This window comes from Sciurus carolinensis, chromosome 3 (assembly GCF_902686445.1).
Source record: "Sciurus carolinensis chromosome 3, mSciCar1.2, whole genome shotgun sequence".
Classification (NCBI taxonomy): domain Eukaryota; kingdom Metazoa; phylum Chordata; class Mammalia; order Rodentia; family Sciuridae; genus Sciurus; species Sciurus carolinensis.
The window spans coordinates 66425538-66440212 of NC_062215.1; the positions used below are offsets into that span (position 1 = coordinate 66425538).

Sequence of the window (14675 nt, forward strand, 5' to 3'; positions counted from 1 at the left end):
GGGGTTTATGGTAAGAACTACAGTGTTTACTTCTTTTTCCTAGCCTTAAATAATATATCCCTTTAGGTAGATATATTGCTTGTCACTCGAGGGAAAAGGTGAAGTTAACAGGCATTAGAATATTTTTTCTTGGGCTGGAGTTGTATCTCAGTGGTAGAGTGGCTTGCCTTGCAAGTGTGAGGCACGGGGTTCGAGCCTCAGCACCACATAAAAATAAAAAAAAGATGCTGTGTCATTTTGCAACTAAATTTTTTTTTTTTTTGGCAGTGCTGGGGATTGAATCCAGGGCCTTGTGCTTGCAAGGCAAGCACTCTGCCAACTGAGCTATATCCCAAGCCCCCTTAAAACATTTTTAAAAATATTTTTTCTTTATATTCTAACAAATTACTGAATCACCTAGTGGAGGATGTAATAAGGTCCAATAAACCTAATCCAATTACAATTAAAAAAATTATTTTCGTTGCCGATGGATTTTTATTTATATGTGGTTCTGAGAATTGAACTTAGTGCCTCACGTGTTCTACACGAGTATTCTACCACTGAGGCACAACCCCAGCCCCTACGATTTTTTTTGGGGGGTGCTGGGGATCGAACCTAGGGCCTTGTGCTTGCAAGGCAACCACTCTACTGACTGAGCTATCTCCCCAGCCCCTACAATTTTCTTTTGAATAGATTCTGTCTAGACTTCCTATGAGTCTTCTGAGGTGCTGGTTTTTCTGTGAGGCCTTGTAGGAAAGAACCATGGTTGTCATGTGGCTAATTAGGCTATCAGAACCTTATAATACTGCAACTGCAACCAGTAGGCCTGTGTGCTAGGCATGGGGATAGAAAGATGAACAAATCAGATATTGTTACTGTCCTTGTTAATCTTGTTAGTCTATAGAAGGAGACATTCTTTCATGTTTTAGTCATGTTCCATAGTGTCTAATCTCAGTCTAGGGTAACTGGCTTTGGATAGCATCACTGTTCACTTCTCTACAACCACACTCTTGCTTCAATCCTCCACTCCCACCTAGGAAGAAAAATCACATGCTAAATAGTGTATGCTTGCTCCTTCCATAACCTATTTTAAGAGCATAGACGTCTCTTGAGAACATATTAAAACAGATTCTCTACAAAACCACAAACTTTTCCAACATAGCTTTGTGTGAGAAGTGATATAGATGGGTCAATTTTGTTTTGGTTAACATTAAACTTCTTGGAATAAAAGCTTTTGTTGGATGAGTTTTATTTTAATGAATATGGTTTTTGTCTTCTAAGAAGAAAAGTACTAGTCTCAATTCAAAAGTATCAGGGCTGGGGTTGTGGCTCAGTGAAGCGCTTGCCCAGCATGTGTGAGGCACTGGGTTTGATTCTCAGCACCACATAAAAATAAATAAAGGTCCATTGACAACTAAATATTTTTTAAAAAGGTATCAGATAACCACATATCAGGAAACAATTGTAAATAGGTCTCATTTTTGGATTTGTTAACTGAACAGTTTTAAAAACATGAATGTACGTGTGTGTGTGTAATCTTAAATATATTGCTTTTAGATTTTATAAAAGGAAAGATAAAAAAGGGTAATTCATTTTTAAAATTCTTTTTTTTAAATGTTTTTTAATTGTAGATGGACACAATACCTTTATTTATTTATTTATTTTAATGTGGTGCTGGGGATCGAACCCAGTGCCTCCTCACACATGCTAGGCAAGTGCTCTACCACTGAGCCACAACCCCAGTCGGATCTATTTTAAATAGAACAAATACAGATAAAAAAAAAAAAAATTACTATGAAAACTTTTTTGCTTCTCAAAGAGTTACTCCTAATGTCTTCACAATAGAATCATCTAGTTTCATAAAAGAGAAACAGCTGGAGCTCCAGAGACCAACTAAATCTGCTTTTCCAATGTTTTTAAAAGTTCTCCAGGTGAATTCTAATGTGCAACCAGGACTGAGAACAACTGCTCAAAAAAGATGCAAAACTTCTAGGAATTTATAATCCAGTGGGTTTACAGCAGTTATCATAAACAAATACCTAGAGGATCAGCAATTAAATGATTTGCCCAGCTGGTATCATACCAATTTACACAGTCTAGGAATAAAGAGAAAATCCAAAGGTCCTCCAAAGAGATAGAACAAAACATACAAAAGAACAGTAATTGGAATGGTGTCAGGCTTTTCAAAACCAGCAGCTAGAAAACAATGGAGTAATACATTCAAATTCTGAGAAATGTTTTCTGGTCTAGAATTCTTAACCAGTCACTATCAGTGAAGTGTAGGATAAACTAAGGAGATTTTCAGACCTCTATATCTCAAAAACTTTACTTCCAGGGCACCCTCTCACCAGCAAAGAGGGAGTGCACCACAAAAACAAGGGACTAAGGGCTGGCAGTGGTAGAGTATTTGCCCAGCATGCATAGGCCTTGTGTTTGATCCCCAGGACCGCAACTTAGCTAACAACTGCTCAACTCTGGCCAAAATCACTGTAGTGGGCTAAACACTTGACAAAGATGTCCATGTCCCAAAATCAGACTGGAATGATGTAGCCATAAGCCAAGGAACACCTAAAGTCACCAGAAGTAGGAAGAGGCAATAAAAAGGACCGTCCCCTAGAGCCTCTGGAGTGAGCACAGTCCTGCCAACACCTTGACTGCAGACATTTGCCTCCAGAACCATAAGAGAATAAATTTCTGTTTTAAGGCACCGAGTTTGTGGTAATTTGTTATGGCAGTCCTAGGAAAAACACGTCCTTATCCCATCCATGCTGGCCAAGACGGAAATGTTGGGGAGCCTAGAGTTGCACACTTGTAAAGCTGTAATGAGGCTCCCCAACACCTCTGTCAGACCCATATTAAAGAAGGAAGGTCAAGTAGGGAGATAGGACTTTTTTTCTCTTTGTGGTGCTGGAGCTAGAACCCAGGGCCTTGTGTGTGCTAAGTGCTCTACCACTGGGCCACACCCCCAGCAGGGAGACAGAACTTAGTCCACAAGGCATGTCACCCCCAGCGATGTCAATGAAAACTAAGTGTGGAGCCTTCCTTGACTTCTCTGCCACCCAATAATAATGGGACACCTCTCTTCTCCTTCCTGGTGCTTCAGAAGCTTACTAGTAGCTGAGTATGGTGGCATACCCCTGCAGTCCCAGCTACTCAGGAGGCTGAGGCAGGAAGATCATAAGTTCAAGGTCAGCTTGGGCAACTTAGTGAGACCCTGTCTCAAAATAGAAAAATAAATAAATAGGACTAAGGAGTGAAGCTCTTCTGGGTTCCAATCCCTAGTACTGGAAAAAAAGGGGGGAAAGGGGGTGGATAGTAGAGAGTAAAGACTTTTACCATTATTTGGAGGTAGAGAGGTCACCCCTTATTGCACTGTCGCTGGAGGTCACTCAGCTGGTGATGGTGGCTGTGTAGGGAAGCTATACTTCTACATCTAGTTGGCTACAACTAGGTGGCTGTGGCCTCCCTTCCCTTCAATTGACCTTAGAATGGTGTCAGAAAGTCGGTTGAAAGGTTTTAAGTAAGATCCAGTGTCTTAAACCGTAACACAAAAATGTCCACATTCTAAGTGAAAGTCCTTTGTCATACAGAACCAGAAAGGTCTCAAACTGAATGAAGACAATCCACAGCAATAGGGAAACATGCCTGGTCTCTCCTAACACCTGCCCCATGTGCCTTTCTCATTGCTTATTGTAATTTGTATCCATTTACTGTAAAAAAAGGTAACAGTTTTCCTGAGGTCTGTGAGTGCTTCTAGCTAATCCACCTTGAGGGTGATCTTGCCCACCCCAAATACACTTGCCATGGACTCCTTGTACTCACCTGGTTTGGCGAGAGAAAATCTCCTGAATTTTAACTATTACTTCCATATGTTCCATGGTGCTTTCTGGTAAGTGCATGTTGACTGGGTTATTCTTGTTTTTTCCTCTGTGAATCCTCTTCCTCCTGCACAGACACTGAGATCATGTAGGTCTCACAGGTATTTCTGGTTTGTCTCCACTAGATTGGATTTTGGGATTCTTGGGGGTCCTTGCTATCTGGTCCTACAATAAATTCTGACTAGGGGATTTTGCTTTTTCTATATATCTAGTTGCTGTATTTCTATGTGTGGTTTGAGATATTAAAAACTAGACTGCTACCACTGCAAACTCCCTAGAATATGTAATTATCTTTTAATTGAATAAATGGATATATGCTACGAGATATGTAAAAAGTCTGCCGTATAAACAACTAATATTACAGGTGAAGAATGAAAGGAATGAAAAAAAGAGGGTACTTAACAGTAAACTTCTTACAGTTTATACAGAGTGCAGGGAACAGAAAATATATGGAGCAAACAGAGATAATTATCAGATTTTTCTATTCCCCCACTCCCGTCTGCCCAGTACTGCAGACTGAACCCAGGGGTGTTCTACTGCTAAGATATTTCCCAGCCCTTTTTATTTTGAGATAGGGTCTTGCTAAGTTGCCCAGGTAGGCTTTGAACTTGCAATTCTCCAGGCTCAACTTCCCCAGTTGCTGGGATTACAGGCGTGTGTTACCACATTTGTCTCCAGACCATTTTTTTTTTTTTTTTTTTTGCAGTGTTAGGGATCAAACCCAGGGCCTCAAGAGTGCCAGGCAAGCACTCTACCACTGAGCCACATCCCCAGTTGCCCAATCCTCCAGACTCTTTAAAATAAATTCCATTTGTTAATAGTGTCCTTAAAAGGTACAAAAGTAAAACACTGGATTCTTCTGTGGTGAAAACGGAGTGGGACTCTTCTTTGATTATGGATGTCACCATTCGGTCTGGCTTCAAGTTCAGTCTAATTCTCTTGAGTCGTTGCTCTTACATTGGTCACAAGTCCTTTTGGGTCTAATTCAGATATTGCTTGGTTATATATCTCTCTTTTTTAATTTATTGGTTCTTATTAGTTATACATGACAGCAGAATCCATTTAGATATAATTGTATAAGCATGTGTCTACCTCTATTATCACTGTCTCATTTTGCAGCTGAATACCTCAAGGATGACAGCCTACTGACTGGTGTCCTTCATTCTAATTCATTTTTTGAAAATAAATCTCTTTACCTATAAGAATTTATACCAATTTTTTTTTAAAATACCAATTCTTTAACTTGGTACCCAAAACTCTACAATCTGATCCTAGTCTACCCTCCTAGGCTTCTCTCCAGCCACGCACTCTGAGCCTCACATAGTGCTCCCACCACCATGACCTTGGGGATGCTCTAACAAAACCTGTTCCTCCACTATGACTTTTTTTTTTTTTTTTTTTGTGATACTGGGGATCGAACTCTGGGACAGCTGAGCTATATCCCCAGGCCTCCATTGTGACTTTGCAAATCCTTTCTTTTTGCTTCAGAGGCCACTTCTGAGCTTATTAAATTTCTACTCACCGTTTAAGAAACAGTTCATGGAGAACTTTGCTTTCTGAGCAACTTGGGCAGATTTAGCAGTGTCCTTCCATTTGCCCTGCTGTCAGTTACTGCCACCAGCTGGGGCCTCCCCTGAGCACTCCATTAGAGCTGGGGCTCCCCAGGGAAACAAGTACAGGCCAGTGTCCTGACAAGACATGCTGGTACATGACCTTAGACAAGTCAGATCACTTCTCTTGAGCCTAAGCTTTCCCGTCAGTGAAGCAAAATTAATACTAATGCTATATCATGAGTATGAAATGTAGCTCGAGATAACCAATGTACTTTGAAAATTGTGCACTATGTCTGGCACATAGGAGGAGACCAATAAATATCAATTCTTATTAACACCCCAATTCTTTTTTTCCTCTAAGCACACAGTTTTGAAATACTATGTTAGGTACCTCTATTTGAATAAAATGAGTTTGCTTAAAAAAAAAAAAAAAACTTCAGTTTACAGTTCAAGACAAAATAGTTTCAGAGTTCAAGATATCACGCTCCACTCCTGTCTAGAATTAGTTTTAAGTCACTTCTGTGAAAAGGCATATTCTGTATGTACAAATTTAAGATGCCATTTTCTTAGAAGAAACAAATGCATTCAATAAATATTTGATGAATGAAAGGAATGAGATGAAGAGGTACAAGGAAAATGATTCATCTGCATTCGGCTCAACATTTATTGGGCATGTCATTTGTTAGGCACATGCTTAGTATCAGATCCAGAGAATATAAGAAAGTACGAGTAACTTTCACAAGATACAATAATATCTAATTAAAGTGCCTGGAGCCACAAGAACCTCTTTCACTTCTAATAAAAAACAGATTAAAATTAGATTCATTAAATCTCACAAAATAAAAAATACACACATTTAGCTTTGAGTTTTTTATTTTGTTTCAGATGGCTGAGCAAGGCATCTACATTCTAGAACCTCTTTACAGTCATTAAACATGTGAAAGGCACTTACACATAAAGAGGCAAGAAGAAAATTGGTCACGATTGTCTAACAGGGAACATGAGCCCCCAAATAAATTATCTTACAAAAATATCAAGCTTGCTTTTCCATTTTTCTACTACTGGTAAAAATGAAAAAAATTACTTTCACATTTTAAAAAAGTCTATAAGCTGGTATATCAAGTTATGGCTATTATTTTTTTACATATTAAGTCCTTCAAATAAATATCTTACACAAATTAAGTTTTAAAAAATCGGTCAAGTATTTACCCTATATTTCTTTGGTCCACTAACAGACCATTTATCAAACTGACATTAACTGGACTGTAGCTCATAACTACAAATAGCAATATGCATATCACTGACCCTGGAGGCACACATGTGCATATCATGTACTCCTGAAATGGTTAATACTGCTGCATCTACTACTTCCATAAGTAGTTTCACCCTGTACAAATTCTCTTAGTATTTTTTTTTTTTTTTTTTTTTTAACAGTACTAGGGATTGAACCCAGGGCACTCTACAACTGAGCCACATCCCCAGCCCATTTTATTTTGAAATAGGGTCTCACTAAGTTACTGAGGCTGACCTCAAACTTGTGATCCTTCTGCCTCAGCCTCTAGATTTGCTAGAATTATAGGCATGAACCATTACATCCTGCATCTTTTACCCTATCTTGAATCAAACTGCAAGGAAAGAACAAAAAACAATACTTACCTATTGCAGACACTTACAGGCATTGTTAAAAAAAAAAAAAAAAGGCAAAAATCATAAAGCTTTTTAGACTTAGGATTATTGAAGGACTGGGGACATAGTTCAGTTGATAGAGTGCATGCCTAGCATGCACAAGTCCCTGGGTTCAATCCCCAGTACCACCAAAAGAAAGATTATAGAAAATGGGATAAAAGTTAACACTGCTTCCAAATTCCTGAACATACAGCACACAGTCAATGCACTCATGGAGAAAACAAGTGAATGAATATTATAGGACTCTGGCTTCTATCTGGTCTACTCCTGTTGTTCTATTCTAAAGTTTTACATGGTCTTGGATGATGAAAGAGGTTTAATAAAATGTTACATTAACCAACTTTAAGAAGTACAGTGGAAGGGTACAGGATTTTTTGTTATCTTTCCAGACATTTAAAGCTAATTTAATTGTATTTGTAATTCGTTATTTTTTACTAATAGTATGCTAAAAACAAAATTGACTGGATTATGGTTTTGATGACACCATTCAACTCTTATTGCTAAAATATTGCAAAGTGAATCCAGTAGACACTTTTTATTTCCAAAGTCCTGAAAGATTAATCTAACTTTAAAACAACAACAACAACAACAGTTAACAACTAAACTGGGCTGAGGACAGATACAATAAACCAAAGCTGTGCATCCAAAACTCTAAAACACTAATACTTTCCATCCAGGATAAAAAAATGAGCATCCAAAGTAAAGAGAACCACAAGACTGATCAAGTAACCAATCAAAAACTACTTCTCTGTTATTTGAGCTAATAGTTACTCGGAGCTTGAAGTTTCCACCTTCATTATTATTATTGGTAGTTCCTAGAGTCACAGCTTCGATGTCAAATGTGACAGTGGATCCAGAGGTAACTGCAGGCAACTGATTAGTCATTTCTTTTCCATTTACAAAAACTGCACCTAGAAATGTTAAAGATGTCATTCACCTGTGAGCAGTAACTGTGAGATAATTTAAAAAGCCTCCACATAACTGATAACACAGCTAATTTCCTAATTCAGAAAAAAATTACACTTCGGAACGCTAAATTGACATCAATAATGAATTTAAATATTCTAATTAATATCATCCTAAGGCAGGAGAAAAAGTTATAGTCCTGGAGATTGAAACCAGGCCTCACAATTGCTAGGCAAGTGATCTACCCAGTTTTTTTTTTTTTTGTTTTTATACTTTCTTTTGAGATAAGGTCTTGCTAAATCTCCTGGCTGGCCTTGTACTTGTGATCCTCCTGCCTCATCCTCCCAAGTAGCTAGGATTATAGGTATGTACCACCATGTCTTGCTCATTTTAGAATTTTGGTACAGGTTCAACTCTCTTCCAATAAACTATAAATCTCTCATGTGAATGGCATCAAAAGAAACCACTATAAAATTGCAACCTATAAGGGCTGGGGTTGTAGTTCAGTGATGAAGCACTTGCCTAGCCTATGTGAGGCACTGGGTTCAATTCTCAGCACCACATGTAAACAAAAAAAAGGTTCACTGACAACTAAAAAATATTTTTAAAAAATTACAAACTGTAAAATAGCAAGATTGTTTCATAAGGATTAAACACAAATCTTGTTCTACTTAATGCTTGATACTATGCTGCAAAATATTAAACTGTCTTAGTAGTGATTTTGAGAAGTGACTGTGGAGTAAGGGCCCAAAGAGCACCTGAGATTATATATAGAAAATAATATACATATACACACACACACACACACACACACACACACACACATACACTTGCCAGGCACAGTGGTGCGAACCTCTAATCCCGGGTATTCAGAGGCTGAGGCAGGAGTATCTTAAGTTCAACGTCAGTCTCAGCAACTTAGCAAGAGCTTGTCTCAAAAATAAAAAGGACTAAGAAAGTAGTCCAGCAGTAGAGTGCTCATGGGTTCAATCCCCATTACAGAGGAATAAAAAAAGTAATCCTGGGCTAGAGGAATAATAGCTCAGGGGTATAGAGACTTGCCTAGCAGGTGTGAAGCCCTGGATTTAATCTCCCTCACTGCCAAAAAAGTAATCTTTCTTTATAATTTCCTAATCTACAAAACGAGTATGGAGAATTTGGATTGACCTATGAACTAAAGAATCAAGAGACAGACTGTTCAAATCCTAGCTTGGTAGCTCTATGAATTTAAGCCAATTACTTAACCTATATGGGGCTTTAGTTTTGATCATCTATAAAATGGGCATTACACTACTCCTGCCTCTAAATGTAGTTAGATTAAATGACTTATGATGGATGTGGTGGCACATGCCTGTAATCTCCGGAGGCTGAGGCAAGAGGATTGCTAGTTCAAGGCCAGCCTCAGAAAATTAGCAAGGCCCTAAGAAACTTAGAGAGACCCTGTGTCAAAATAAAAAAAATAAAAAGGGTTAGGGATATGGCTCAGCAGTAAAGCGCCCTGTGTTAAATCACCAGAACCAAAAATAAACAAATAAACAAACAAATAAATAATTTGCTTTTGCCTTTATTTATTTATTTATTTTTTAATTGCAGTACTGGGGATTGAACCCAGGTCTTCGTGCATGTTAAGCAAGTACTCTAACACTGAGCTAAATTCCCAGACTGATTTATTATTTGTAAAGATTTAAAACAATGCCTGGCTGGGTATAGGGATGCAAGCCTGTAATCCCAGCAGCTTCGGAGGCTGAGGGAGGCAAATCAAAAGTTCAAAGCCAGTCTCTGCAACTTAGCGAGGCCCTAAGCAACTCAGTAAGATCCTGTCTCTAAATAAAATAAGAAAGGGTTAGGGATATGACTTAGTGGTGAAATGTCCCTGGTTCAATCCATCCCAGGTACCTAAATAAATAAATAAAATGATGCCTGGTAAAGGCTGAGGATGATGCTCACTGCTACAGTACTTGTACAGCATGCACAAGATCCTGGGTTCAAGCTCCAGTACTGCTCAAAAACTAAAAATAAAAACCTAAATCTTCTCATCTTTATATGTGTGATGCTGGGACAGACTCATATTTTATTACAGTAATTAACATGTTTCAAGAAGAATGATAGTTATTTATCTCTTACCATTGGTACTAATGCATACAGCTTGATCTCGCTGCAGAGAGTCATATCCATTCTGCTTCTCTGCACATACTCCTATACTATCTCTTCTGTCAGGCTGTCCCACAGTTTCAACTCTGTAAATGAGACAGAAAGGTTATTTTGCTTTAAAACAAAACAAAACAAACAACCATATATCTAATAGCTACCACCTTAAAAAAGCAATTCCAATGCTGGGCATGGTGGAACATACCTGTAAGCACAACTACTCAGGAGGTTGAGGCAGAATTGAAAGTTCAAGACCAGCTTGGGTAAAAAAAATAAAAATAAAAAAGGCTTGGGATGTAGGTCAGTGCCTGCCTAGAATGTATGAGGTCCTGGATTTGATCCCCAATATCGCAAAAGAAAAAAAAAAGCAATTTCATCACAATTGCTCTTTCCTACATAAAAATAAATAACAGTTGAGAACTTACTATATTCCAAGCACTGCTTTAAATATTTTATAGAGTCATGCACTACATAAGGACCTTTATTTTTTAAGGTGCAGATGGACACAATGCCTTTACTTTACTTATTTTTATTGGTGCTGAGGATCAAAACCAGTGCCTCACACATGCCAGGTGAGTGCTCTACCACTGAGCCACAACCCCAGTCCCATAAGGACATTTTGATCAATGATCGAGTACATATAAGATGATGGTTCCGTAAGATTATAGTGGAGTTGAAAGATTCTCATCACTTAGTATTTTACTATATCTTTTCTAAGACTAGGTACACAAATATTTACCATTGTATTACAACTGCCAACAGTTGTATAGGTTATATATATCTATATATAGGTTGTATAGGATCAATAGGTTATACCATAAAGTCTTGGTGTGAAGTATGTCACATCATCTAGGTTTGTGTAAGTATACCCCATGATGTTTGTATCATGAGGAAATAGCTTAATGATGCATTTTCCAGAATGCATCCTTGTCATTAATCAATGGAATCTTTTCCAATCCTAAAACAACCTATAAAGTTGGTGCTATTTTAATCATACCCATTTTATAGGTAAGGAAACAAAGGTAGAAGAGAAAACACAAAGGGCTGGAGATGTAGCTCAGTGACAGTTTGCAAAACCCGGGTTCAATCCCCAGCACCAGAAAAAGGAAAAAGGAAAGAAAGAAAAATAAGAAGAAAAAACAAGATTTAAAATGGCTAAATAGCTTGATTGATCACCTGGCTAATGGTTGGTGGAATGAGGACTGAAACTCAGGTACTCTGGGGTCTATATTCTTAATCATTTATGGAGAGCAATGATAGCACATTGCTATTTTATGTGCTGATGCTAGACACATGGGAAAACTGTTATTTTTGCCATTATAATTAATGTAACTATTATTACCATCACTTAAAACTTCAATATAAGAGTCTTAGATGATTTGCTTACAGTTTAACAAGGAATTAAAACATTTAAAATGGACCTTATAGCCAAAAAAAGAGATTATAAAAATGGTGGAATGAGACAGACATCATTACCCTATGTGATACTTTTTTTTTTTTTTTTTTGGGTGCTAGGGATCGAACCCAGGGCCTTAGTGCTTACAAGGCAAGCACTCTACCAACTGAGCTATCTCCCCAGCCCCTTCATTACCCTATGTACACACGTATGATTACACGAATGGTATGAATCTACATCATGCACAACAACCATAGAAACGAATTGATGTATCCCATTTGTGTACAATGAATCCAAATGCAGTCTGTAAAAAATAAAAAAAAAATGAATAAATAATTTTTAAAAAAGAGATTATAGTTATGAGTATACTATTTTGTTTGGAGAACTTCATATGTGGAAAGTTTATGCTTTTCCTTTTGCTTCAGTTTTAAATCTGTCAATATATCATCATGTACTACAGAAACAGGAAATGTAAAGGTGGACATATATTCCTATTAACCTGGCTCATCTTTCCCTCCACTCCAGGAAGCCAGACTTTGCAAAGACAGAAAAAGGAAAATTGGCGTGCAACAGAATGTGGCTTTTCAAAAGACAGATGTGAATACTGATATTTAATGTAGCCTCAAAATGTCTTTCATTGTAAAGCATGCAAAACATGCAGGAGTGCACTAAATATGTGGGTAGGTTTCTAAGTTACTTCACATCTGAGTCATCAGTCTGAAGTATGGGGAGGAAAGGATAGCAGCAAAAGGAAAAATATGAAGTCCCAGGCCTTGCTTTCTCATAGAAACACAAATTTAACAATGATATTCAGATCAAATACCTTTATAAGAATTCCAGGTGGGCATGGTGGGCACACTTGTAACTCCAGCAACTCAGGAGGCTGCAGCAGGAGGATCTAAACTCCTTAGCAAGACCCCCCGTTCAAAATTTAAAAATTTAAAAAGGGCTGGGGCTATGGCTTAGTGATAAAGAGCCTCTTGGTTCATTCCGCAGTACCAAAAATAAACAAAATAAACAAATTCCAATAGTTAGTTAAAAAGCTGTATCTCAGGTACAGCAAACTTGAATGGGTAAAAGCAATTTAACTTTACCCAAATCAGTCCCTCTTCCAAGCCAGCACGGTTCAATGCTGGGCAAGAAGGTCCCAGTTTCTGTTACTATCTCCAGGAAGGAGAAAAGCAGAGCACACTGCAGGACTTACACTCTCAGACCACAACATATTAACAGTACAGAAGAGTATAGTACTGTCATAAAGACAAGACATGTTCTGGCAAAAAAAAAAAAAAAAAAAAAGAAAAGGTAGCCCCAAAATAAACCCAGACATTTACAGTCAAATGATTATTGAAAAAAGTGTCAAGACTACACAACTGGGTGTAGACAAATGGTGTTGAGAAAACTGGATGTTCACATGCAAAAGAATCATGCTGGACCCTTATCTTCCACCATACACAAACACCAAGTAAAAATAGATTAAAGATTTAAATATAAGACCTGTAACTATAAAACTCCTAGAAGAAAACTTGGAAAAGCCTTAGAATTCTGGCACTAGCATCGATTTCTTAGACATGACCCCCAAAGCAGAGGCAAGAATGGACAAGGACTGCAACCAACTAAAAAACTTCTGCACAGTACAGGAAACCACCAAGAGAGTGAAAAGGCAACCTAAGGAATGAGATAACATTTTCTTTTTGTTTTTGGTGTGAGGGATTAAAACCAGAATTTCACACATACTTAGTATGTGCTCTACCATTGAGGCACATTGCCAGTTCAGAAGCAGGAGAAAATATTTGCAAACATACGACTCATAAGGGGTTAATAGCCAAAATATATAAAGAACCTCACAACTCAACAGGAAAAAAAAACCAGACAACCCAATTATAAAAATGCACACAGAGCTTGAATGGAATCCAAAAACATACAAACGACCAACAGGCATATGAAAAGATGTCAATATCACCAAACATGAGGGAAATGCAAATCAAAGCCTCAGTATCAGGGCTAGGGATGTAGCTCATGGGACTGGGGATGTAGCTCAGTAGTAGAATGCTTGCCTAGTGTGTGTGAGGCACTGGGTTCAACCCTAGCACCACATAAAAATAAAGAAAATAAAGGTCCATTGACAACTACAACAACAAAAAAATATTTTAAAAAACCCTCATTATCAAAACAAAACAAACTAAATCAAACAAAACAACCCTCAGTTATCACATCAGACCTTTATCATGACTGCTAAAAAAAAATAAAAAATCTAGAACTGGTTTGACTCAGTCTCCTAAGTAGCTGAGATTGTAGGTATGCACCACCACACCTGGTATGTTTTTTGCCACATTGAAAAAGAGCAGGATTACATTATTAATACTCTAGGAAATTATTTTGAGATGAAATCTAGAACAAAAATTATCTCAAAAAAGTCTAGTATTTGAAGATAAGTTCCAGAATACAGCAATTATCAATAAGTTGAGAATTTTTATTATCTCTTAAAAACAACAAAGGGATAAGAAAAGGAGATAATCCAAAAGAAAAATAGGGAAAGTACAGAATCAGACAATTCACAGACATGAAAATAGCTATGGCCAATAAATTCAAGAAAAGATACCCAATCTCATCAGAAATTAGGGAAAATAACAAATACAATGAGAGATCATTTCCCATTTATCAGACAGATAGAACTTTATGAGACAGGACCAAACTCAATTCTAGAGCAAACATAAATAGGATCTCCCATATACTACCAATGGAATATAAACCAAGATGGTTACTGGGGAAAGCCAACTGGCAATACCTCATAAAGCAGAAAGAACTGATGATGTATATGAACAATGACAATCTCATTTCTGTGTATTTTACCTAGAAACATTCTAACATGTATACAAGGAGACTTGTAAAAGGATATTCACTATACTCCCATATACTACCAATGGAATATAAACCAAGATGGTTACTGGGGAAAGCCAACTGGCAATACCTCATAAAGCAGAAAGAACTGATGATGTATATGAACAATGACAATCTCATTTCTGTGTATTTTACCTGGAAACATTCTAACATGTATACAAGGAGACTTGTAAAAGGATATTCACTACAGCATTAGCGTATTGTTTATAATATTATAATCCAAATATCCCA

At 37.5% G+C, this 14675-nt stretch overlaps 1 protein-coding gene across 1 annotated transcript in view; it reads right to left on the reverse strand.

Moving 5' to 3' along the window:
- Positions 1-6775: 6775 nt before the first annotated feature.
- Crlf3 (cytokine receptor like factor 3) overlaps positions 6776-14675 on the reverse strand; it is a 43984-nt gene continuing 36084 nt past the window's right edge. Inside the window, exons 7-8 of the mRNA XM_047546827.1 lie at positions 10127-10239; positions 6776-8007 (exon numbers count right to left, since the gene is read on the reverse strand). Of these exons, the coding sequence (XP_047402783.1) occupies positions 7748-8007; positions 10127-10239 (373 nt within the window). The 3' untranslated portion in view covers positions 6776-7747. The remainder of the gene's footprint in view (positions 8008-10126; positions 10240-14675) is intronic.